Source organism: Mesoplodon mirus (genome assembly GCF_964341445.2).
Source record: "Mesoplodon mirus genome assembly, chromosome: 4".
Classification (NCBI taxonomy): Eukaryota; Metazoa; Chordata; class Mammalia; order Artiodactyla; family Ziphiidae; genus Mesoplodon; species Mesoplodon mirus.
In genome coordinates this window covers 16447368-16474149 of record NC_138979.1, presented here as the reverse complement: position 1 = coordinate 16474149, position 26782 = coordinate 16447368, and the positions used below count along the sequence as shown (strand labels likewise).

General features: G+C 39.4%; 1 protein-coding gene across 1 annotated transcript in view; it reads right to left on the bottom strand.

The window, feature by feature from the left end:
- The window catches only part of CCDC7 (coiled-coil domain containing 7), a gene marked incomplete at its 5' end in the record, with an annotated part of 157268 nt that extends 138976 nt beyond the window's left edge, over positions 1-18292 (bottom strand). Inside the window, 5 exon segments of the mRNA XM_082617670.1 lie at positions 382-489; positions 832-906; positions 16745-16775; positions 16778-16852; positions 18014-18292. Coding sequence (XP_082473796.1) covers positions 382-489; positions 832-906; positions 16745-16775; positions 16778-16852; positions 18014-18292 — 568 coding nt within the window.
- Between the last annotated feature and the right edge of the window lie 8490 nt (positions 18293-26782).

Below are 26782 nucleotides of genomic sequence, written 5' to 3'. Positions count from 1 at the left end.
GAGGACTGCAAAGCTACAGCAGTGAACTATATATTTAAACAGACCCTAGAAGTGAAGTGAGAAATTTGTGTGGGTAGTTTTCACGAGTGTGTGTGGAGGCACTCTTGTTACACAGTAGTCACTGACCATGCAAATAGCAAACAAAAGGTATCAAAGGTTTCATTTTAGTTTTCTAGTTATCTTAGGGTATTCACACTTACATCAAGGTGTAAAATTTCTGAAAAATATATGTACAAACGTCTATATAGTGTTGTTCAATTATTCTGTTTCCACCTTGATCTTAGTTGCTTTATCCATTATTTAAAGAAAACCAAAGAAAAAGGATCTTTTGATGAGCTTAACTTCAAATAATTTAAAGATCTATAAAATTATCATTCTTACCACTGCAGCTATTTGTTCTAGAAGTTCTTAGTTTCAATATCTGTGTGTTAGTTTTTGGCACTGCTTCATTTTCAAGCAGAAGATTTTCATCTGATTCTTTATCAGGAGCTACATAAAGAGATACATTTTAGTCTACTAAATAAAAAAGATCTATTGTGAAATCTCTAGATTTAAAAAATATATACAGCAGCATTTTCTCTCATTTTTATAAAATTAAATTACCATGATGCTAGATCTGACATGAAAATTGTGAGAACAGTTTTAATGGGGTTGTGTTTTAAACTTATCATTTCCAGGACATAATTTTAAATTAAAAAAAGGATATCTAGTATGTTACCTTTTAAGTAAGAACAAATGGGAAATAAGGGGGAAAAGTGGACAAAAATAGACACTTATCTGTATAAAATGAAACACAAGGAAGATAAATCAGAAAACAATATACTTAGTTACCTTCAAGGGGGTGACAGGAGGACTGGGGAGTATAGGAGGAATGATATTTCTCTAAGTACAGTTGGCCCTCTGTATCTGCAGGTTCCACATCTACAGATTCAATCAAATGCAGATTGCAAATATTCAGAAAAATATTCCAGAAAGTTCCAAAAGGGAAAACTTTAATTTGCCATGTGCCAGCAACTACTTACATAATATTTCCATTGTATTTACAACTATTTACATATCATTCACATTGTAGTAGTTACTATAAGTAATCTAGAGATGATTTAAAGTATTTGGGAGGATGTGTATATGCTACACGCCAATAGAACACCATTTTATATTAGGGACTTGAGCATCTCTGGATTTGGGTATCTAGGAGGGTCCTGGAACCAATCCCTTGTGGATACCAAGGGACAACTGTATACCTTTTGCACACTTAGACTTTGGGAAGTACATTACTGTTGTACATATTGCCCCCCAAATAAACTTAAATCAACAAAATAATAAAAGGAAAGTAAAACTGCAAATAATTCTGAAACAAATTTAGCAGCATATAGGATATATCAAATGAGTAAATGTGTTGATGTTGTTCAGTCAAGTACATACTGTAGAAGAAACGATATAAACATACAAAACAGAGGAAGGAAAAAAGACCTGAGGAGATGGACTGGAACTGAAGACATTCATGAGGACCCATGATTTCTAAATATATCTATGTGTATATGCATGTATGTTTCTGTAGGTATATGTGTTTATCTATATTTGTGTATGTATATTGAGGAGTCCAGCTCCAGGCCAAAATCTTGTTGTGGTATTTCATGACCCACCATACGCAATTACAGACAGACATTTCAACAATAATATTTGGAGGCTTCAATATCCCCAATTTAAATAATGGATAAAGCAACTAAGATCAAGAAGGAAACAGAATAATTGAACAACACCGTAAATTAACTAGAGCTCTGCAGAGGTCTATAGATTTCTAGAGAACATTCCATCCAACAAAAACTGAACACGTGTTCTTCTCACATGCATATGGAACATTCTCCAAGATATACAATATGCTAGGCCATAAATCAAACCTCAATAAATTTAATAGGTTTGACATCATATAAAGTATGTTCTTTAACCCCTGTGGAATGACATTAGAAATCAATAATAGAAGGAGATTAAGGAAATTCACAAATCAGTGAAAATGAAACAATACACTCCTAAATGACCAATCAAAAAGAAATCACAAGGTAACTAGAAAATACTTTGAGATGAAAGAAAACAAAAACGTGTCATACCAAAATTTATGGGATGCAGATAAAGTGATGCTTACAAAAAAATGTACAGCTTCAGATACCTCTTATTTTGAAAAGAAAAGAGACCACCAGCAGCAAACAAAGTAAACCCAAATCAAGCAGAGGAAGCAAATAATAAAGACTACAGCAAAAATAAATAAAATAGAGAAGAGAATAACAATAAAAAAAATCACATAGAGAATATCTAAGGAATATACACATACACACACACACTCAAAAAAACCAAAACCTATTTGAATAAATAAATTCAGCAAAGGTTAGAGATAAGATCAATATACAAATTTAGTTGTATTTCAACACACTAGCAAGAAACAGTTGGAAATAAAATTAAGAAAAATGATTAAATTTACAATAGTATCAAAATCAATAAAACACTTAAGAATACATTTAACAAAATAGGTGTAAGACTTGTACACTGAAAATGACAAAACATCATTGAAAGTAATTAAGTAAGATATAATAAATGGAAAGACAACCCCTGGTTATGGATTATTAGACAATATTGTTAAGATCACAATACACCCCAAATAATCTACAGACTCAATTTAATCCCTATCAAAATCTCAGATGGCTATTTTGCAGAAATTGATAAGGTGATACTAAAACTCAACTGGAAACTTAAGGGACCTAGAGTACCCAAAACAATCTTGAATAAGAATAAAAAAGTTGGAGAACTCCCACTTTCCAATTTAAAAACTTACTATTGCATATATATTAATAGAATAGAACTGAGTTCAGAAATAAACTCTCACATTTATGATCAATTGATTTTCCAAAAGAAAAATCAGTGGGGAGAGAACAGTCTTCTCAGCGAATGGTGATGGGAACAAGTGAATATCCACATGTAAAAGAATGAAGTTGGACTCCGGTGTCACATTATATACAACTCAAAGTGTATTACAGACATAAAAGTGAGTTAAAATTATACTACTTATAGAAGAAAATATGAGTAAATCTTTATGACCTTAGGTTAGGCAATAGTTTCTTCCATGTAGCACCAAAATTCTATGTGACTAATAAAAACACAGATAAATTGGACTTCATCAAAATAAAACTTTTGTGACTGAAAGGACAACGTGAGCTAGAGACTTCATCACTCACATGTCTGCCTCAGCTGGGACTATTGATAAGAGGACCTATATGTGGCCTTCTTGTGACTTTAGCTTCTCAAGACTGAGCAAGTTCCAACAGAGCCATGAAGAAGACATACAGCATCACTTAAACTTTATTCTATTAATGCAAAGGGATTTATCATACTAATACTAACTAAAACAAAGTTGGTGTGGTTCTACTAATACCAGATAAAGTGGACATAGTTAAATTTGTGTTATTACTTTCTAGATTTATTGTACTCTGGTCGTAAGACAGTGTACATGACTTTAATCCTTTGACATTTCTTCATCCTTGCTTTATGATCCAGTATATGTTTAATATGTGTATATGTATGTTTGATAATCTTGATGTTCAATTCTTCTTTTTCTTTACAGAGAAATCTGTTAAAATCTCCAGCTGTAATTATGGAACTTCTATTTCTCCTTTTGGTTCTATTTCATTTTGCTTTATATATTTTGAAGCTGTATTCTTGGTTGCATATAAATTTAGGGGTACTCCAGTTGAATTTACCACTTTACAGTTAGAAAATGTTCCTCTTTTCCAGTAAATATGCATGTCTTCCACAGGGAAAAGTATAAATTATTACTGAGAGAAGTTTTTTAAAAAGTATAGAAATAGAGATATGTATCATGTTTAATGGGTTGGAATAATTAGTACTGAAAAGGTATCAATCCTCTCCAATGTGTGTGTGTGTGTTTGTGTGTATTTAAAAAATGCCATCTTGGACTTTCCTGGTGGCACAGTGGTTAAGAAGCCACCTGCCAATGCAGGGGACACAAGTTCGAGCCCTGGTCCGGGAAGATCCCACATGCCCTGGAGCAACTAATCCTGTGCACCACAACTACTGAGCTTGCGCTCTAGAGCCCGCAAGCCACAACTGCTGAGCCCAAGTGCCACAACTACTGAAGCCCACGCACCTACAGCTTGTGCCCCACAACAAGAGAGCCACTGCAATGAGAAGCCCACACACCGCAACAAAGAGTAGCCCCCGTTCGCCACAACTAGAGGAAGCCCGCACACAGCAATGAAGACCCAAGGCAGCCATAAATAAATAAATAAATAAATAAATATTTTTAAAATGCAATCTCAATAAAAATTCTAGCAGGTGTGTGTATGTGTGTGCGTGAATGTACATTTTTTTGTACATTTCCAAACTTATTTTATGAGGTTAGTATTGCCCTGATAACAAAGCTAGACTAAGACAACATAAGAAAAGAACACTACAGCCCAATATCCCTGATGAACATAGATGCAAAATTCTCAATAAAATACTAGCAAGCTGAATTCAACAGGATATTCAAAGGATCATATACCATGACCAACTGGGATTTATCCCTGAGATGCAAGAATGATCCAACATATGCAAATCAATTAATGTCATATACCATATTAACAGAATGAAAGATAAAAATCACATGATCATCCCAAGTGCAGAACATTTGACAAAATTCAACACTCATTTATGATTAAAAAAAAACCTCTCAACAAAGTGGGTATAGAGAGAATGTACCTCAACATATGAGTCTAAATTTTGATCCATAGGCAAATTTTTATCTCCTACATTATCCATTTTCTGTTCTGCAAAAGTACATGGTTTTTTGCCCTCAGATAACCTAGGTACCTGGAAAACTTTGAAAAAGTATGTGACCCTTCCTCATGGAACAGGAAGAGTTACACATGAAAGAGTTATATTTCCTCATTATAAAAACATATATGAGGGCCTCCCTGGTGGCGCAGTGGTTGAGAGTCCGCCTGCCGATGCAGGGGATACGGGTTCGTGCCCCGGTCTGGGGGGATCCCATGTGCCGCGGAGCGGCTGGGCCCGTGAGCCATGGCCGCTGGGCCTGTGCGTCCGGAGCCTGTGCTCCGCAGCGGGAGAGGCCACAGCAGTGAGAGGCCCGCGTACAACAACAACAACAACAAAAAAAAAAAAAAAACAAAAAAACATATATGAGTTTCCAATATGTTCCTTTTTAGCATGTGTACAGTGAACTACAAAGGCTAAGTGTACAAACTGTGATAATAAATCAATGATCTATGAAAATTGAATCTAGATAAAATATAGGAAGCAAATGCTTTTGGGCAGTTGAAACAGAGAGCACAAGACTGTGATCCCTTGGAGCAGAGAAACACATTATTCATCTTGGTGGTCTTCTCAGGGTGCATTCCTAGTAGTACAGATAAGTACAGCTCAAATACAGGAAAAGGATCTCACTGAAAAGAGACAGAGATCAAGGTTTGGGTCTAATGAGGAAAACAGAATTTGTGGAACAGGGTACCATATAGAAAGGTATAAGCATAGAGCGCTTGAAATTTGCATAAAGTCCTTTGAGTCTTTGGGAAAACACTAAATTGCCCACAAACAATACACACAATAAAGTCTGGAAGAAATAAATTATTTTGGAGTTGTGAGCTGAGTGGAGTTTACAGATATTGCATAGTGATGGGAGACACTGGGGTTCCAATTATTCAGAGTGGAGAAACGGAGAAACCTTGCTAATATCCAAAATGCTTAGCTTAGAGCTCAAAAAGGCCCTTTTTAGGAGTAGGGCTACTCTAGCCCTAAAGAAAGGACTAGTCTAGGCATGGACTAACAAAGCCCAAAACCAAGCTTCAACAGGACAAAGCTGAGCCACAAGTAAGTTAAATGCCTTCAAAAACTAAAAACAGTATTCTTCAAAATAAGAAAACATTACTGAGAGTTAAAAAAAATAGAATCCATAATAAGCAACATGTAATAATAATTTAAAAAATACTAGACATGCACATAGGAAAATATGACCCCAAACCAGGGGAAAAAAGTTAATAGAAATAGATCCAGAGATTATGCAAATATGGAATTAGCTAAAAAAGGACTTTGAAAAAAGCTATTATAAATATGTTCATGGATTTAAAGGAAAAGATGGACATTGTCAGTGAACTGATGGTAATTCTCAACAGAGTAAAAGAAACTATTAAAAAAAAAACACTGACTGGGAAGGTGATGTCAGCGAGATGGAGGGCTAAGAGGTCTCAACCCTCATCTCCCCAACAGAAACAACAAAATAAATAAATAAATAATTATAAACCAACAAAAACAGCTCTGGGAAAGCTCTGGACTCCAACAAAGAAGCAGCAGAAACCCCATGGAGCTCAAAAACCAAGGATGGCTGCACAGAAAAATGTAGGTAGTATTTTACCTGCATCACCACATCCCCCAATCCAGAGCAGCTCAGTGCCTGAGCTGCCCTGAGAGGGTTTTCACCCCATAGGGAAAATAAGAGCAGGAGAAGCCCAGCAAGTCTCCCCACCATGGATATGAGAGGAACCCCACAGCCTTCACCAACACAGAAGCCAGCTGACAGAGATGACTGGAGTTCATGCCACTGCAACTCCTCCCTGGTACTGGAGCTGTCACTGCAGTAAGACCTACCCCCAGTGACCCCAGCTGATGATTTGCCCTGCTCTCTGAAATCAGGAAGCTACAGAACTTTAACAGAGAAGATATTTGCAAACCATGTATCTGATAAAGGTTTAATACCCAGAATATATAAAGAACCTCTACAATTCAGCAACAAAAGACAAACAACTCACTTAAAAAAAAATGGGTGAAGGAGCTGTATAGACATTTTTTTCCAAAGAAGATATACAGATTACCAATAAGCACAAAAAGAGATGCTTAACATCTTTAGTAATTAAATAAATGTGAATCAAAATTACAAAGAGATATATTTCATACCTACTAGAATAACCATAATTTAAACAAAAAGGAAAACAAGCGTTGGCAAGGATGTGTACCATTGTACAATGCTACTGGGAACATAAAATGGGTCAGCCACTGTGGAAAACAGTTGTACAGTTGCTCAAAAAGCTAAACCTAGAATTATCTTATGATCCAGCAAATACACTCCTACCCAAACAATTGAAAACAGAGATTTAAACAGATACCATACACCATGTTCATTGTAACATTATTCACAATAGTCAAAAGTGGAAACAACCTAAATGTCCATCAGCAGATGAATGGATAAACAAAATGTGGTATGTACATACAACGAAACATTATTCAGCCATATAAAGAAATGAAATTCTGACACATGCTACAATGTGGGTGAACCTTGAAAATATTATGCTAAGTGAAACAGGTCAGGCACAAAAGGACAAATATTATATGATTCCACTTACATGAAACATAATAGGCAAGTCCATAGAGACAGAAAGTAAGTTAGAGGTTACCAGGGGCTGGAAGGAGGCAGGAATGTGAGTTGTCGTTTAACAAGTTTTTTTGGGGGGGTGATGAAAAGTTGTGGAAATAGACGTAGTGATGGTTGCACAACACTGTGAATGCAATTAATGCCATTGAATTGTATACTTTATTTAAAGATGATTAAAATGTCAAATGTTATGTATACTTTACCGCAGTGAAAAAAGTTTTGTCAACTGATTAAAATGAGTTCAACTGCTGGTTAAAAATTCTTAATAAACTTTGAACAAAAGAAAACATCCTGACCATAATAAAAAATATTTATCTCAGATAACCTATCATCACAGGTGAAAGTGTAGAGGCACTCTCAGTTCAAAGCACAAAAGAAGAGTGATACTCCTGCACTCTACATCACAACCATTTAATTTGATTTTGGAAGTTCTGGCCAATGCAAGAAGACATGGGTTGGTTATAAAAGCTATACATGTTGGAAAAGAAGAATAAACTTACATTTAAAAAAATATACATCAAACACCCAAAAAACTTAGCTAAAATATTACTTATTTATAACACAAATCATCTTTTATCCTGCTTATACCCTGATGAATTTTTGGTATAATATTATGTTAAGAATTCATAGGGCCTCCCTGGTGGCGCAGTGGTTGAGAGTCCGCCTGCCGATGCAGGGGATACGGGTTCGTGCCCCGGTCTGGGAGGATCCCATATGCCGCGGAGCGGCTGGGCCCGTGAGCCATGGCCGCTGGGCCTGCGCGTCCGGAGCCTGTGCTCCGCAACGGGAGAGGCCACAACAGTGAGAGGCCCGCATACCGCAAAAAGAAAAAAAAAAAAAAAAAAAAAAAAAAAAGAATTCATAATGCCATATACTGTTATTTCGCTGAGACAAAGCTATCACTTCCCTTTACAAAAATTTTAGTTAAGATAGACTGAGTAGGCTGAGAGGAAGATGGCGGAAGAGTAAGACACGGAGATCACCTTCCTCCCCACAGATACATCAGAAATTCATCTACACGTGGAACAACTCCTACAGAACACCTACTGAACGCTGAACAGAAGACCTCAGACCCCCCAAAAGGCAAGAAATTCCCCACATACCTGGGTAGGGCAAAAGAAAAAAGAATAAACAGAGACAAAAGTATAGGGACGGGACCTGCACCAGTGGGAGGGAGCCGTGAAGGAGGAAAGGTTTCCACACACTAGAAGCCCCTTCGCGGGCGGAGACTGCAGGTGGCGGAGGGGGAAAGCTTCGGAGTACCGAGGAGAGCACAGCAACAGGGGTGTGGAGGGCAAGGCGGAGAGATTCCCGCACAGAGGATCGGTGCCCTCAGGCACACACCAGCCCGAGAGGTTTGTCTGCTCGGCCCCGCCAGGGAGCGCAGGGAGAGGACTGGGGCTGGCGGCAGGAAGAGAGCCTGAAGGGGTTAGTGCACCACGGCTAGCCCGGAGGGAGTCTGGGGGGGAAAAGGTCTGGAGCTGCCGAAGAGGCAAGAGACTTTTTCTTCCCTTTTGTTTCCTGGTGCGCGAGGAGAGGGCATTAAGAGCGCCGCTTAAAGAAGCTCCAGAGACGGGCGTGGGACGCTGGGGCTGCTGCTGCCGACGCCAAGAGGCCTGTGTGCGAGGGCAGGTCACTGTCCACACCCCCTCCCGGGGAGCCTGTGCAGCCCGCCACTGCCGGGGTCCCGGGACCCAGGGACGGCTTCCCCGGGAAAGCGCACGGAGGACCTCGGGCTGGTGCAACGTCACACTGGCTTCTGCCGCCGCAGGCCCGCCCCGCACTGCGTGCCCCTCCCTCCCCTCGGCCTGAGTGAGCCAGAGCCCCCGAATCAGCGGCTCCTTTAAACCCGTCCTGTCTGAGCGAAGAACGCACGCCCTCCGGCGACCTACGCGCAGAGGCGGGGCCAGGTCCAAGGCTGAGACCCGGGAGCTGTGAGAGCAGAGACAGGGAAATCTCTCTGTGCAGCCTCGGAGGCAGCGGATTAAAGCTCCACGGTCCATTTGATGTGCCCTGCGTCTGTGGAGTGCATGAATGGACAGCGAATCATCCCAAATTGAGGAGGTGGACTTTGAGGACAAGATTTAAGATTTTTCCCCTTTTCCTCTTTTTACAACGAATTATCCCAAATTAAGGAGGTGGACTTTGAGAGCAAGATTTCAGACTTTTTCCCCCTTTCCTCTTTTTCCAACGAATTATCCCAAATTGAGGAGGTGGACTTTGAGAGCAAGATTTTCGATTTTTTCCCCCTACTCTCTTTTTGTGAATGTGTATGTGTACGCTTCTGTGTGAGATTTTTCTCTGTATAGCTTTGCTTCCACCATATGTCCCAGGGTTCTATCTGTCCATTTTTTTTCAATAATTACATTTTAATTTTAATAATGCTACTATATTTTATACTTTATTCTATTTTACTTTATCTGCTCTCTTTCTTTTTTTCCTACCTTCCCTTCCTCCCTCCCTCCCTCCGCCCCTCCTTTCTTTTTTTCTTTCTTTCCTGCCTCCCTCCCTTCTTCCATTCACTCTTTTTCTTTCCTTCCTCCCTCCCTCCCTCCTTTCTTTCTTTCTTCCTTCCTTCCTTTCTTTCTCTCTTTCTTTCTTCTACTAATTCTTTCTTTCTACTTTTTCTCCCTTTTATTCTGAGCCGGGTAGATGAAAGGCTCTTGGTGCTCCAGCCAGGAGTCAGTGCTGTACCTCTGAAGTGGGAGAGCCAACTTCAGGACACGGGTCCACAAGAGACCTCCCAGCTCCACGTAATATCAAGCAGCGAAAATCTCCCAGAGATCTCCATCTCAACACCAGCACCCAGCTTCAGTCAAAGACCAGCAAACTACAGTGCTGGACACCCTATGCCAAGCAACTAGCAAGACAGGAACACAACCCCACCCATTAGCAGAGAGGCTGCCTAAAAACATAATAAGGCCACAGGCACCCCAAAACACACCACCAGACGTGGACCTGTCCACCAGAAAGACAAGATCGAGCCTAACCACCAGAACACAGGCACTAGTCCCCTCCACCAGGAAGCCTACACAACCTACTGAAACAACCTTAGCCACTGGGGACAGACACCAAAAACAACGGGAACTACGAATCTGCAGCCTGCAAAAAGGAGACCCCAAACACAGTAAGATAAGCAAAATGAGAAGACAGAAAAACACACAGCAGGTGAAAGAGCAAGATAAAAACCTACCAGACCTAACAAATGAAGAGGTAATAGGCAGTCTACCTGAAAAAGAATTCAGAATAATGATAGTAAAGATGATCCAAAATCTTGGAAATAGAATAGACAAAATGCAAGAAACAGTTAACAAGGACCTAGAAGAACTAAAGATGAATCAAGCATCAATTAAAAACACAATAAATGAAATGAAAAATACTCTAGATGGGATCAATAGCAGAATAACTAAGGCAGAAGAACGGATAAGTGAGGTGGAAGATAAAACAGTGGAAATAACTGATGCAGAGCAAAATAAAGAAAAAAGAATGAAAAGAACAGAGGACAGTCTCAGAGACCTCTGGGACAACATTAAACGCACCAACATTCGAATTGTAGGGGTTCCAGAAGAAGAAGAGAAAAAGAAAGGGACTGAGAAAATATTTGAAGAGATTATAGTTGAAAACTTCCCTAATATGGGAAAGGAAATAGTTAATCAAGTCCAGGAGGCACAGAGAGTCCCATACAGAATAAATCCAAGGAGAAATATGCCAAGACACATATTAATCAAACTGTCAAAAATTAAACACATAGAAATCATATTAAAAGCAGCAAGGGAAAAACAACAAATAACACACAAGGGAATCCCCATCAGGTTAACAGCTGATCTCTCAGCAGAAACTCTACAAGCCAGAAGGGAGTGGCAGGACATAATTAAAGTGATGAAGGAGAAAAACCTGCAACCAAGATTACTCTACCCAGCAAGGATCTCATTCAGATTGGATGGAGAAATTAAAACCTTTACAGACAAGCAAAAGCTGAGAGAGTTCAGCACCACCAAACCAGCTTTACAACAAATGCTAAAGGAACTTCTCCAGGCAAGAAACACAACAGAAGGAATATACCTACAATAATGAACCCAAAGCAATTAAGGAAATGGGAATAGGAACATACATATCAATAATTACCTTAAATGTAAATGGACTAAATGCTCCCACCAAAAGACACAGAGTGGCTGAATGGATACAAAAACAAGACCCATATATATGCTGTCTACAAGAGACCCACTTCAGACCTAGAGACACATACAGATTGAAAGTAAGGGGATGGAAAAAGATATTCCATGCAAATGGAAATCAAAAGAAAGCTGGAGTAGCAATTCTTATATCAGACAAAATAGACTTTAAAATAAAGACTATTAGAAGAGACAAAGAAGGACACTACATAATGATAAAGGGATCGATCCAAGAAGAAGATATAACAATTGTAAATATTTATGCACCCAACATAGGAGCACCTCAATACATAAGGCAAATACTAACAGCCATAAAAGGGGAAATCAACAGTAACACATTCATAGTAGGGTACTTTAACACCCCACTTTCACCAATGGACAGATCATCCAAAATGAAAATAAATAAGGAAACACAAGCTTTAAATGATACATTAAACAAGATGGACTTAGTTGATATTTATAGGACATTCCATCCAAAAACAACAGAATACACATTTTTCTCAAGTGCTCATGGAACATTCTCCAGGATAGATCATATCTTGGGTCACAAATCAAGCCTTGGTAAATTTAAGAAAATTGAAATTGTACCAAGTATCTTTTCCGACCACAATGCTATGTGACTAGACATCAATTACAGGAAAAGATCTGTAAAAAATACAAACACATGGAGGCTAAACAATACACTAATCAATAACGAAGTGATCACTGAAATCAAAGAGGAAATAAAAAAATACCTAGAAACAAATGACAATGGAGACACGATGACCCAAAACCTATGGGACGCAGCAAAAGCAGTTCTAAGGGGGAAGTTTATAGCAATACAATCCCACCTTAAGAAACAGGAAACATCTCGAGTAAACAACCTGACCCGGCACCTAAAGCAATTAGAGAAAGAAGAACAAAAAACCCCCAAAGTTAGCAGAAGGAAAGAAATCATAAACATTAGATCAGAAATAAATGAAAAAGAAATGAAGGAAACGATAGCAAAGATCAATTAAACTAAAAGCTGGTTCTTTGAGAAGACAAACAAAATTGATAAACCATTAGCCAGACTCATCAAGAAAAAAGGGAGAAGACTCAAATCAACAGAATTAGAAATGAAAAAGAAGTAACAACTCACACTGCAGAAATACAAAAGATCATGAGAGATTACTACAAGAAACTCTATGCCAATAAAATGGACAACCTGGAAGAAATGGACAAATTCTTAGAAAATCACAACCTTCCGAGACTGAATCAGGAAGAAATAGAAAATATGAATAGACCAATCACAAGCACTGAAATTGAAACTGTGATTAAAAATCTTCCAATAAACAAAAGCCCAGGACCAGATGGCTTCACAGGTGAATTCTATCAAACATTTAGAGAAGAGCTAACACCTATCCTTCTCAAACTCTTCCAAAATATAGCAGAGGGAGGAACACTCCCAAACTCATTCTATGAGGCCACCATCACCTTGATACCAAAACCAGGAAAGGATGTCACAAAGAAAGAAAACTACAGGCCAATATCACTGATGAACATAGATGCAAAAATCCTCAACAAAATACTAGCAAACAGAATCCAACAGCACATTAAAAGGATCATACACCATGATCAAGTGGGGTTTATTCCAGGAATGCAAGGATTCTTCAATATATGCAAATCAAACAATGTGATACACCATATTAACAAATTGAAGAAGAAAAACCATATGATCATCTCAATAGATGCAGAGAAAGCTTTCGACAAAATTCAACACCCATTTATGATAAAAACCCTGCAGAAAGTAGGCATAGAGGGAACTTTCCTCAACATAATAAAGGCCATATATGACAAACCCACAGCCAACATTGTCCTCAGTGGTGAAAAAGTGAAACCATTTCCACTAAGATCAGGAACAAGACAAGGCTGCCCACTCTCACCACTCTTATTCAACTTAGTTTTGGAAGTTTTAGCCACAGCAATCAGAGAAGAAAAGGAAATAAAAGGAATCCAAATTGGAAAAGAAGAAGTAAAGCTGTTACTGTTTGCAGATGACATGATACTATACATAGAGAATCGTAAAGATGCTACCAGAAAACTACTAGAGCTAATCAATGAATTCGGTAAAGTAGCAGGATACAAAATTAATGCACAGAAATCTCTGGCATTCCTGTACACTAATGATGAAAAATCTGAAAGTGAAATCAAGAAAACACTCCCATTTACCACTGCAACAAAAAGAATAAAATATCTAGGAATAAACCTACCTAAGGAGATAAAAGACCTGTATGCAGAAAATTACAAGACACTGATGAAAGAAATTAAAGATGATACAAATAGATGGAGAGATATACCATGCTCCTGGATTGGAAGAATCAATATTGTGAAAATGGCTCTACTACCCAAAGCAATCTACAGATTCAATGCAATCCCTATCAAACTACCACTGGCATTTTTTCACAGAACTAGAACAAAAAATTTCAAAATTTGTTTGGAAAAACAAAAGACCCCAAATAGCCAAAGCAATCTTGAGAACGAAAAACGGAGCTGGAGGAATCAGGCTCCCTGACTTCAGACTATACTACAAAGCTACAGTAATCAAGACAGTGTGGTACTGGCACAAAAACAGAAAGATAGATCAATCGAACAGGATAGAAAGCCCAGAGGTAAACCCACGCACATATGGTCAACTTATCTTTGATAAAGGAGGCAGGAATGTACAGTGGAGAAATGACAGCCTCTTCAATAAGTGGTGCTGGGAAAACTGGACAGGGACATGTAAAAGTATGAGATTAGATCATTCCCTGACACCATACACAAAAATAAGCTCAAAATGGATTAAAGACCTAAATGTAAGGCCAGAAACTATCAAACTCTTAGAGGAAAACATAGGCAGAACACTCTATGACATAAATCACATCAAGATCCTTTTGGACCCACCTCCTAGAGAAATGCAAATAAAAACAAAGATAAACAAATGGGACCTAATGAAACTTCAAAGCTTTTGCACAGCATAGGAAACCATAAACAAGACCAAAAGACAACCCTCAGAATGGGAGAAAATATTTGCAAATGAAGCAACTGACAAAGGATTAATCTCCAAAATTTATAAGCAGCTCATGCAGCTCAATAGCAAAAAAACAAACAACCCAATCCAAAAATGGGCAGAAGACTTAAATAGGCATTTCTCCAAAGAAGATATACAGACTGCCAACAAACACATGAAAGAATGCTCAACATCATTAATCATTAGAGAAATGCAAATCAAAACTACAATGAGATATCATCTCACACCAGTCAGAATGGCCATCATCAAGAAATCTAGAAACAATAAATGCTGGAGAGGGTGTGGAGAAAAGGGAACACTCTTGCACTGCTGGTGGGAATGTGAATTGGTACAGCCACTATGGAGAACAGTATGGAGGTTCCTTAAAAAACTAAAAATAGAACTACCATATGACCCAGCAATACCTCTACTAGGCATATACCCTGAGAAAACCATAATTCAAAAAGAGACATGTACCAAAATGTTCATTGCAGCTCTATTCACAATAGCCCGGAGATGGAAACAACCTAAGTGTCCATCATCAGATGAATGGATAAAGAAGATGTGGCACATATATACAATGGAATATTACTCAGCCATAAAAAGAAACGAAACTGAGCTATTTGTAATGAGGTGGATGGACCTAGAGTCTGTCATACAGAGTGAAGTAAGTCAGAAAGAGAAAGACAAATACCGTATGCTAACACATATATATGGAATTTAAGAAAAAAAATGTCATGAAGAACCTAGGGGTAAAACAGGAATAAAGACACAGACCTACTTGAGAATGGACTTGAGGATATGGGGAGGGGGAAGGGTAAGCTGTGACAAAGCGAGAGAGTGGCATGGACATATATACAGTACCAAACGTAAGGTAGATAGATAGTGGGAAGCAGCTGCATAGCACAGGGAGATCGGCTCGGTGCTTTGTGACCGCCTGGAGGGGTGGGATGGGGAGGGTGGGAGGGAGGGAGACACAGGAGGGAAGGGATGTGGGAACAGATGTATATGTATGACTGATTCACTTTGTTATAAAGCAGAAACTAATAAATAAATAAATAAATAAATAAAAATTAAAAAATACCTTCAAAAAAAAAAGAAGTACATTGAGCAAGGTTGCAAGATGTAAGATCAACACACAAAAATCAATCATATTTCTATATACTAATAAGAAACAGGTGGAAACTGAAATTAAAAATATAATGCCATTAAAAATCATTCCAAAAAACATGAAATATTAATGTATAAATCTGAAGAACAATATACAGGATCTTTATGATGAAAACTACAGAATGCTGAAGAAAGAAATCAAACAGGACAATGAAATCCATCAAATAAATGGAGAAACATATTATGTTCATGGTTTGAAAGACCCAACATAGGTATTTTATTACATGAAGTCAAACTCAATCCCTAACTAACAAAACTAATTATAAAATGGAAGAATAATGACCAATGAGTACAATGTATTAAAGTATAGTCGACTATTAAGAAATATGTAAAAATAATTCATTTCATCAATAGACTGAAGGTGAACCACATAATCACCTTAATAGTTATATCATTTTAATATATACAACACAGACATTTATTAAAACTCAGTAATCTCTTCAATGTTGGGGGTTTTTTATTTAGCAAACCATAAATAGAAGAATACTTTCTTAACATAATAAAGAATATACATTGCAAACCAACAGCCAACCACAGGCTTACATATTAAACAAGAGATGCATTAGCATCAAAAGCAGGCTCAAGATATAGATATGCGGTGGTGTGATGATTTGGGAGACTGGGATTGACATGTATACACTGATGTGTATAAAATGGATGACTAACAGGAATAAAAAATAATAATAATAATAAATAAATAAAATGTTTAAGAATATATACAAATGAATGGAAACATTTAAAATTGAAATCCAATAAATACTTTAGTAATAAAAAAAAGATATAGACATGCCTTAATTAAACTTTAAGATAAGTGTTGGCAGAGAATGGAAAAATCAGTAAACTATTTTCAAGTTTCCTAGGAGGATCATTTTCATGGATGGGGGATTCATTCTGAGAACATATACAGACTCTAAAAGAAAATCTTAGCCCTTTTCAGCATTAATGTCTGTACATTAGCATTACATATACTTACAGGAAAGGTTAATCCTTCCCTTCATGTTCAGGCTTCACAACTGGTTCTTCTCCACTTGGAATGCTAAATCCATAGGTTTCTTCCAAAGTAGAAACAACCTATGAGAAAATCAAAGCAAATTATGTACTTATATAGGGTAAAAATATTACATTAAATCTAAAAAGATATTTAATCAACTATGTCAGAACCATTTTAGCAGTAAGACTTATTTCTACCAGTACCATAAACTTAAGTTTTCCATCTCATGCCCCACCTCATATCATCCTGAAAAAGGAGTATGAGCAATAGGTCTTGATCCCTCCCTAGCAATGAAGAAAGGCCCTATGACTCTTCCATTTCTGTGTTGAAGGGAGTCTATGAACAGCTGAAGCATCAACTCTACTTACCACCAAAGTTTTCCTCAAAATCTAATTGACGTGGCTTTCCTCTTTGAAGAGAGTGGGGAAAATAGAGAGATGGAGACCAGAAAGCAATACATTTTTAAAGGAAATTCCCTGAGCTAACTCCCTGAACTTTGAGCAAACTTGTATTTTGGAAGTTAGATGAACTATATTTTTTTTGTATATCTGTGCTATTCCTCATTGTTCTCACTTGGTATTTGGTACATTTACAACTCAATTCTGGATCACTGTGCAAGGAAGAAACTCAGAAAATAGGAAGATTTTTTTTCCCCAACACTAAGAGCTAGAGTTTCTAAGTGCAGAGAAGAGCTAACAGAGCAGGCATGAGACTCAGAAAAGCCTATCCTTAGAAAGATCTGCTTGTGTCTCAGAAGTTGGATTTCAGGAGGGTTCCCACTATTCATTGACTGATGACAGTGGCTCACTGTCCCTAAACTCATTGTACCAACTATATGATTTATGCTGAACACCTGCTTTCCTTCAGGGAGTCTGGAATTTTGGTACATGCTACGCAGAGAGTACCTAGGTGACCAACCTCCAATAAAACCCTGGGCACTGAGTCTCTAGTGAGCTCCTCTGGTAGACATTTCACATGTGCTGTAACAATCTGTTGTTGAAGGAATTAAGCATGTCCTGTGTGACTCTAAAGGGAAAGAAATCTTGGAAACTTGCACCTGGTTTCCTTGAGACTTCACCCCATGTGCCTTTTCCTTTTGCTGATTTTGCTTTTAATCCTTTCACTATAATATATCTTGGCCATCAATATGACTATATACTGAGTCCAGTGAGTCCTCGAAGGAAATCACTAAACCTGACGATGGTCATGGGGACCCCCAACCCAGGCACCAAGTATCTTACCATCTTCAGATGTTTGGTAATTTTCCTGATCAATTCATCTTCTGCTATTAACTCCTTTGTCTTACTTGATGGAATGGGCAAAGCATACCTTATGATGGATTCCCCTGTTGGTGGAGATCTTAAGACCACTGGTTCAAGTTTATCATGTACTAATTTTGCACTATGTTTTTCCCTTGGTTTAGGTGACAATGGTGAATTAAATACTCCTTTTTTAGATGTTAATTCTGGAACATTTGCCAATTCACTACTAGATGCCAATGGATGCTTTACTGGCTTCATTTTGTTATTTACTTAGCTTCTGAATTATAGATGAAAAAATTTTATTCCTCCCTGTAAATAAAACATTAAGATTTCAGATTAAAAATGATGGCAGATTAAAAAGAATGAAATAATGCCATGTGCAGCAACGTGGATGGACCTGGAGATTATCATACTAAGTGAAGCAAGTCAGACAGAGAAAGACAAATATCATATGATATTGCTTATATGGGGAATCTATTATTTTTAAAAAGATACAAATGAACTTATTTACAAGACAGAAACAGACTCCTAGACTTAGAAAACAAACTTATGGTTACCAAAGGGGAAAGGTGGGCAGTGGGTGGGTGTAGATAAATTTTGGGATTGACATATACACACTACTATATTTAAAATAGATAACCAGGGACTTCCCTGATGGTCCAGTGGGTAAGACTCCGTGCTCCTAATGCAGGGGGCCTGGGTTCAATCCCTGGTGGGGGAACTAGATCCCACATGCATGCCGCAACAAAGAGTTTGCATGCCACAACTAAGAAGTCCGCATGCCACAACTAAAGATCCCGCAAGTGGCAACTAAGCCCCAGTGCAGCCAAAATAAATGAATAAGTAAAAGAGATAGCCAACAAGAACCTACTGTATAGCAAAGGGAACTTTACTCAATATTCTGTAATAACCTAAATGGGAAAAGAATTTGAAAAAGAATAGATATATATACATAAAACTGAATCACTCTGGTGTACACCTGAAACTAACACAACATTGTAAATCAACTATACTTCAATATAAAATAAAAATTTAAAAAAAGAAAAAAAATGATAGCCAGACTATCAATTGCCATGAAGATGGTGAATCCCAAAATCAACTCTGGAGAAATTACAAAATGGAGAGGGAAACGTTCCTAACAAGAAAGAAAAAAAACCAAACCTGTGAGAAACCCCTAGAGGTGTGATTTATGTGTGGGCATTCAGGACAGGAGCTGAAGGGAGGGAAGAAAACAGTGGCAGCAGTGAAAGAACGTATTTAGAAAACTTTAAAATTTTATTTTTACCTTTCCCCCCCATTCTTGAGCATTAGCCCTTTATATATACCATTGTTTCCATAGACAGTAATAGCCTATTATTTGCTGATCCCAGGGTATCAGCAGAGTAATGCCGGGGCAGCACCAATGTCATGCTAGAATAAGGAAGTATAGACTGGGTAGGACTTATTAAGCTTTCATTCTCCTACTTCTCTCTTTCCAAAGCTGATTAAGACTAGAACAATGCCTCCTCCCATGGGAATTGTCTGATAGACTGGCAAAATTAAGATAGAATAGCATTGGCTCTCTGTTGTCTGCAGTGCTCCACACATAGACTAGTCCCATTGTTGTGGGTTGAACTGTGTCCCCCAAATAGATATGTTCAAGTCCTAAACCCTGGTACCTGGGAATATGACCGTATTTGAAAATACAGTCTTTGCAGATGTGATCAAGTTAAAATGAGGTCACATTGGAATAGGGTAGGCCCTTAATCCAATGACTGGCGTCATTATAAGAAAGCCATGTGATGACACTTGTACACAGACGTACAGGGAAGAAGGCCACGAAATGACAAGGGCAGAGATTGGAGGGGTGCAGCTGCAGGCCAAGGAATGTTAAGGATTGCCAGCATCCACCAGAAGCTGGGAAAAACCTTCAGGGGGAGCACAGCCCTGCCAACACCTTGATTTCAGACTCTTAGACTCCAGAATTGTTAGAGAATAAATTTCTCTCACAATAAATTGTTTTAGGCCACGCTTTTTGTGGCACGTTGTTACGGCGCCCTAGGAAACTAATTTGCTGATGGAAATGATTCAGTAGAAAGCAAAAAGTATGACTGGGAGAGAGGGAATTGCTGTGATGATACCCTTGAGTAAACAAGAAGAAATGGGTTTTAAGGCAGGAATGGGCCAACGCACTTTAGACAGGAACAGGGAAACTTTACCTAAGGTAGCAGACAGGAAGGCAGAGATGTGGGCTACTTCAAGAAACCAACAGAAAAGGATGGGGCACTCACCAGGTGCTAGAAAACTGCCTAATAAATGGATCCATGAAAGTTCACAGAAACTTCAAAAAAAAAAAGTTACATAAAGTGAACACTTATTAAAAAAATACTTAAGGGGCTTTCCTGGTGGCGCAGTGGTTGTGAGTCCGCCTGCCGATGCAGGGGACACGGGTTCGTGCCCCGGTCCGGGAAGATCCCACATGCCGCGGAGCGGCTGGGCCCGTGAGCCATGGCCGCTGAGCCTGCGCGTCCGGAGCCTGTGCTCCACAACGGGAGAGGCCACAACAGTGAGAGGCCCGCGTACCGCAAAAAAAAAAAAAAAAAAAAAAAAACTTAAGGATTTTACACATTTGCTCCATTTAACTCTCCTAACAATGCCAGGAGGTGGATACTCTATCACCATAAAATTACCCAAGTTTATCAGTCACTTTCCACCAACAAAGACAAACGTTTTCTGGTTTCCCTTCAAGGACTAGCTTGATACCCATTTCAAGCCCTTTAACGACACATTATACAAAACTGTGGGGGTGAGAGGCATAGGGTTTACGGTCCTTAAATTCTCCATCAAGACAAGAGAAGCTCAGCCGCAGCTGAGGCAGTCACGCGGCGGGGGGGAATGAAGAGAGAAGCAAGGACGCTTTGGCCAGGGAATCTGTGAATACGCTGACAGCTGACAAGGGAAGTCCCCCACCACTCGGTATACCTGCTGAGGCTGTTGGCAGTCAGGCTACTCGGTGGTTTGGCCCTGGCGAGGCTGGCTCCAAGGTGAAAACGCTGGAAATTCTGAGCCTCCCAGACTTCCTTCAAGACGGAAGCCTGCAAATCCTGCAGGCTCCAGCCCAGCTGCTTTACAAACGGACATCCGTGTCGCCAGAAAACGCCGAGCTTTAGCGTCCCCGGGCGGCCGCAGCAAGGGTAATAAGACGCCAGCTGCGGACGGCCGTTGACGTCACGTCACGACGCCGACGTCCTACGTCAGACGCCGCGGGCGGGAGCCGCCCATCCCACGCGCGCGGGGAGAGGGGCGAGGGCTTCCGGCAACGGCGTGGTCTTCGAGAGTCTGCGTGTCTCCATCGCGCCCTCGGTCTCTGCGATTACTTCCAGACGCTTCACACGCTGAGATGCTTACAGGCTTTTGGCCTCGAGAAATAACGTCCCGTTTAGTGCTATAAGAGCTTGGGCTACACCGACAAAACCTGAGCCCCAGGCCCTCCTCTGCCACCGTCTAAATTTTTCACTGCGGGGTGTTGTGGAGTCAAAATAATTTTTTTTTTAGACTATTAAATATTTTGTTGTTGTCGAACTATAGTTGATATACAATGTGTTAATTTCTGGTGTACAGCAAAGTGATTCAGGTGCATATGTTAAATACCATGTTGTACCATGAACATGTACCACTTACATTATTCTTCAGGGGATAATAGGAAGATTTCTGCTTCCAACCAAAATGGTGTAACAGGGACTGGGTTTATCCTCCTAGCTGACCAACTAAAAAATCAGACAAAATATAAGAAAATGAATTTCAAGATATTGGCTATCAGGCAATTAATGACAGTGATGCCTGGGTAACAGGAAACAAACAAGATGAGCTCTGTGATTTCCTAAACTTACTTTCTGAAGAGAGGAGTTTCCAAATCATAATGCAAAGAGGGGGGAACCCAGGGAGACCCCAGAAGTCTCCCTGAGTTGAAGAAAAGATGTCCAGTAAGGCCAAGGAAATTCGAGTTAGGAGGGAATACTAAAGAAGAGATTGAAAAAGAGTGAGAGAGCGCCATAAATTCTCAGAGGGACCCCCTTCAAGTCCACAGCGGATTAATGTCACCATATGCATGTATGGCCACATACATGCTAGGCTAGGGAAAGAGCCACCTAAAAGCATCAAAGGGTACAATACTCACAGCTCACAAAGAGCTGGAAATATTTTATATTCTCACCAGCTAGAGTGAAAAGCTTTATAATTAATGGGTACTCCCTAAGTACTCACAAGGATTTTGCCACAGGAGGTGGTCAGGACTAGTCTTACACTAAACACTTCTCTGGACCTGACAAATGAATCTTCAAAGTAATACCTGAAAGAATCAAACATTTCCAATAACTTGACAGACCCAGAACAGAGCTCAAGAATATTTATACGCATATCAAAACATCCAGCACCCAACAAGGTAATAATCACACTGTCAAGTATCCAATCAAAAGTTGCAGGGGGGGCTTCCCTGGTGGCGCAGTGGTTGAGAATCTGCCTGCCAATGCAGGGGACACGGGTTCGAGCCCTGGTCTGGGAAGATCCCACATGCCGCAGAGCAACTCGGCCCGTGAGCCACAACTACTGAGCCTGCGCGTCTGGAGCCTGTGCTCCGCAACAAGAGAGGCCGCGATAGTGAGAGGCCCGTGCACCGGGATGAAGAGCGGCCCCCGCTTGCCACAACTAGAGAAAGCCCTTGCACAGAAACGAAGACCCAACACAGCAAAAAAAAAAAAAAAAAAAAAGTTGCAGGGGAATTCCCTGGCAGTCCAGTGGTTAGGACTCCGCACTTCCACTTCAGGGGGCACAGGTTCAATCCCTGGTCTGGGAAGTGAGATCCCACATGCTGTGCAGCACAACCAAAAAAACAAAAAGTTGCAAATCATGCAAAGAAAGAGGAAAATACAATATACTAATGTAACGGGATAAAAATCAATCAGTCAAAATGACCCCAGTCATGACAGATGATAGCATTGGTAGACAGGACAAAAAAATTATTACAACTGTATTCCATATATTCAAGAATCTAGAGGAAAGATTGAACATGTTAAGTGGAGACATAGAAGATATGAGAGCACTCAAATCAACTTTCCAGAAATGAAGATTACAATGTCTGAGAAGAAAAAATGCACTGGCTAAGAGAAACAGTGAGTTAGCAATCACAGAAGAAAAGATTCATGAACCTAATAGCAAAGAGAAACCACTCAGAAAGAAAGATACATAAAAGATTCTGTGGGGGGAAAAAAAATTCAGGATTTCTGTGAGCCATAGAACAACTTCAAATGACATAATATACATGCATGTGGGTACCTAACTATTTTTCTAAGTATGATGAAATGTATAACTCCACAGATCTGAGAAGCTCAGTGAACACCAAGCACAGGAAACATGAAGGAAACAAGACACATCATAATCAAATTGCTTAAAAGCAGTGAAAAAAAGAAAATCTTTAAATAAACCGTAAGGATAAAAAGGCACATTACAAAGATAAAGTAACAAAGACAAAGATGACAACAGAGTTTTTTTCCAAAACAGTACAAGACAACATTATGCTAAGTGAGATAAGCCAGATAGACAAAGACAAGTATTGTATGGTATCATTTACATATAGAATCTAAAAAAGTCAAACTTTTAAAAAAACAGTAAAATCATGTTTACCAGAGGATAGGGGAATAGTTTGATGTTGGTTAGGGGTACAAACTTAGTAGTAGATAAGCCATAGAGATCTAATGCACAGTATAATGAATACAGACAGTAATATTGTATTATGATTATGTAACGTGATAGAGGTGCTAAATATTGCCACAGTGGCAATTATGTTACAATATATAAATGTTTCAAAACTTCACTTATTTACTTTTTTGGCCTTGCCCCACGTGTTATGGGATCTTAGTTCCCAGACCAGTGATCGAACCCAAGACCCAGCAGTGAGAGCCTGGAGTCCTAACCACTGAACTGCAAGGAAATTCCCTCAAAAATTTTTAAATGCAATACTGGAGATGACAGCGCAACATTATTAAAGTACTGAAAGAAAAAAATGGTTAATCTAGAATTCTTTAGCCAGAATTATTATCTTTCAGAAAACAAGGTGAAACAGAGAATTTGTCAGACACACAAAAGCTGAAAGAATTAATCAACAGCATACCTGCACTAAATAAATATTGAAGGAAGTCTTTCAACCAGAAGGAGAATGATACCAGTTGCAAATCTAGATCTGTGAAAGAATTGAAGAGCACTAAAAATGGAAACTAGGTGAGTATACATCAAGATATTTTTCTTATTTAAATCCTCAAAGGTAATTGTTTAAAGAAAAATCAGCAACAATGTGATGAAGAATTTAGAACATAGGTGAAAGTGAAATGTATAACAATAACGGCACAAAAGCCAATTGGGAGAAATGGAAATATAACATTGTAAAGTTCTTATTCTATATGTGAACTGTTATAATACCACTTGAAAGCAGTCTGTGATGTAGGCTGGATAACGGCCCCCAAAGATAAAAGGTCTTAAACTCTAGAGCCTGTGAACATTCATTACCTTTCACGGCTAAGACTCAGCAGATGTGATTAAGGATTTTGATATGAGGAGATTATCTGAGATAATCTGGGTGTCACAAGTGTCCTTGTAAGAAAGAGGCAGAGGGGGACTTCCCTGGCAGTCCCTTCCACTGTAGGGGGCACGGGTTTGATCCCTGTTCAGGGAACTAAGATCCTGCGTGGCACAGCCAGATAAAAAAAAGAGGCAGAGGGAGATTTGACATAGAAAAAGAGAATGCAGTATTACCATGGAGGCAAAAGACGGGAGTGACATGGTCATAAGTCAAGGACTGTCAGCAGCCACCAGGAACTGGAAGAGGAAAGAAGCAAATTCCCTTCTAGAGCTTCTGGAGGGAGTGTAACCCTGCCAGCACTTTGACTTTAGCCCAATGAAATATTTCACATTTCATGAGAGAATATATTTGTTTTAAGCCACCAAGTAATAGTTTGTAACAGAAGTCATAAGAAACTAATACATGTAATAAGTTAAAGATGTATACTCTAAAACCTAAAGTGAGCCATAAAATAAAACAGAAAAGAGTTGTAGCCAGTGACTCAAAAATAAAAAGGAGCTAAAATGGAATTTTAAAGATACCCATGGGAGGTGAGGAAGCTGGGGCCATTTGCTGCTATTTCCAATACAGAGAAGTACGATTAAGAGAATAGCAATCAAACTGCAATCAAAGCTGTGTATCAGATACCAACCCAGGAGTCAGTTAAATTCAAGGATCTTGCAATAGTTTGGGAGAGCTGCACTAAGGCATTTTCCTCTGTGAGGAAGAGTCTTGGAGCTGTTCTAAAAGACAAAAGAATATTAATGTCCCTTCATTTACCTGTACTTCCCAGTGTTTAAGGCGCTCCCTCCCCAGGTGCTTGTTTTTTCTATCCTTCCATTGTCACAAAATAAATGTGTCCCATTCCAGGAACTAAAACTATTGATATTTCTTTCCAATAATCCTTTACTTTCACCCAAACTTTTCATCTGGAAGAATCAGTCAGGAGCAAGAGGGACAAGAGGATTTTCATAAAACTTATAAAGACCCATTATGTCCCCATCTTTCAGCCTGTGGGGGCCAGTACAGGGGAGAGTATAGATGCCACGCAGGGGAATAAGTGCCCAACTGCTATACAGTGCTTCACCTGTGATTTCCCATGTGATTTTCTCTATCTCAGGAACTTTCACTAAGAGGGCCAGAGAGTGCCTTTATGGTCAAAACCCACTTCAAGCAAACTCTGACTTTTTACTGTCATCTCTGAAAGGATATAAGATTCGCTTGATAGAAGATAGTCCAGAACAAAAAGGTATCAGAAGTTGAGCTGTAAGAGGGCCAAGCTATTCCCATCCCTCCTTAACAAATATGTGTGCCTTCCCCTTATCTTCCAAGCTAACCAGCCAAAGTTCTATCGATTTGCAAGATTTCTGCCCACAGCAGACATAAATTTCCCTCTTTTTGCATTTGGCGTTGGTGAGTCTCTGTAATTTTTGTATGAAAAGGATCAGAACTTTCCTCTAACTCAGGGTGGATCTTAGCATTGGTTGTTATCATAGGATGGGGGTGAGGCTGACCATCGGGTCGACCCTCTAGCCCTCACCCCAAGGAGAGATAACAAGAATCAAGTCATGAACCTGCCTCCCGGTACTCAGCCTGCAGCCATCTCCCTAATTCCTCCTCAGTGACAGAGAATGGAGTGGAGGATAATTTATTGCTGGATTGAATAATATGGCTGTTATTAAATCCAAGGACTTCCCTCAAATCATGTTAAGTGAACTAAATGGACTGTGGAGAGGCTCTTGTATTTCCTGTTCCAGGAAGCCATGTTGTGTCAGTATTCCATCTTCGTCACTGAAACTGTCAAGAATTGTGAAGGGTCTACAGTTTTCCTTATTTGTTAGAAAACAAGTCAGCCTACCACAGTATCATAGACACTGGCAGAAGATATGAGACTCCTGGGCCAGAGACAAAGAACAGTTTATTAATCACAGCAATAGCAGCAGCCAGAGTAACAACATTTGTGCTGGTTCCCGAAGCCCTGACTCCCGTAGAGCAAAGCAACAGTGGCCAGCTGATGCCTGTACACTCAGTGAGTTGGGTTCCTTGAGAGGAACCCTGTTTAGGAAACTCCGATCTCCCCGCCCCGCCCGGGAACTCACCTCCCTGAAGCTCAAGGAGGGCCCTGTTGGGGCCGATTTTGGCCCTAGTCTCACACCTTC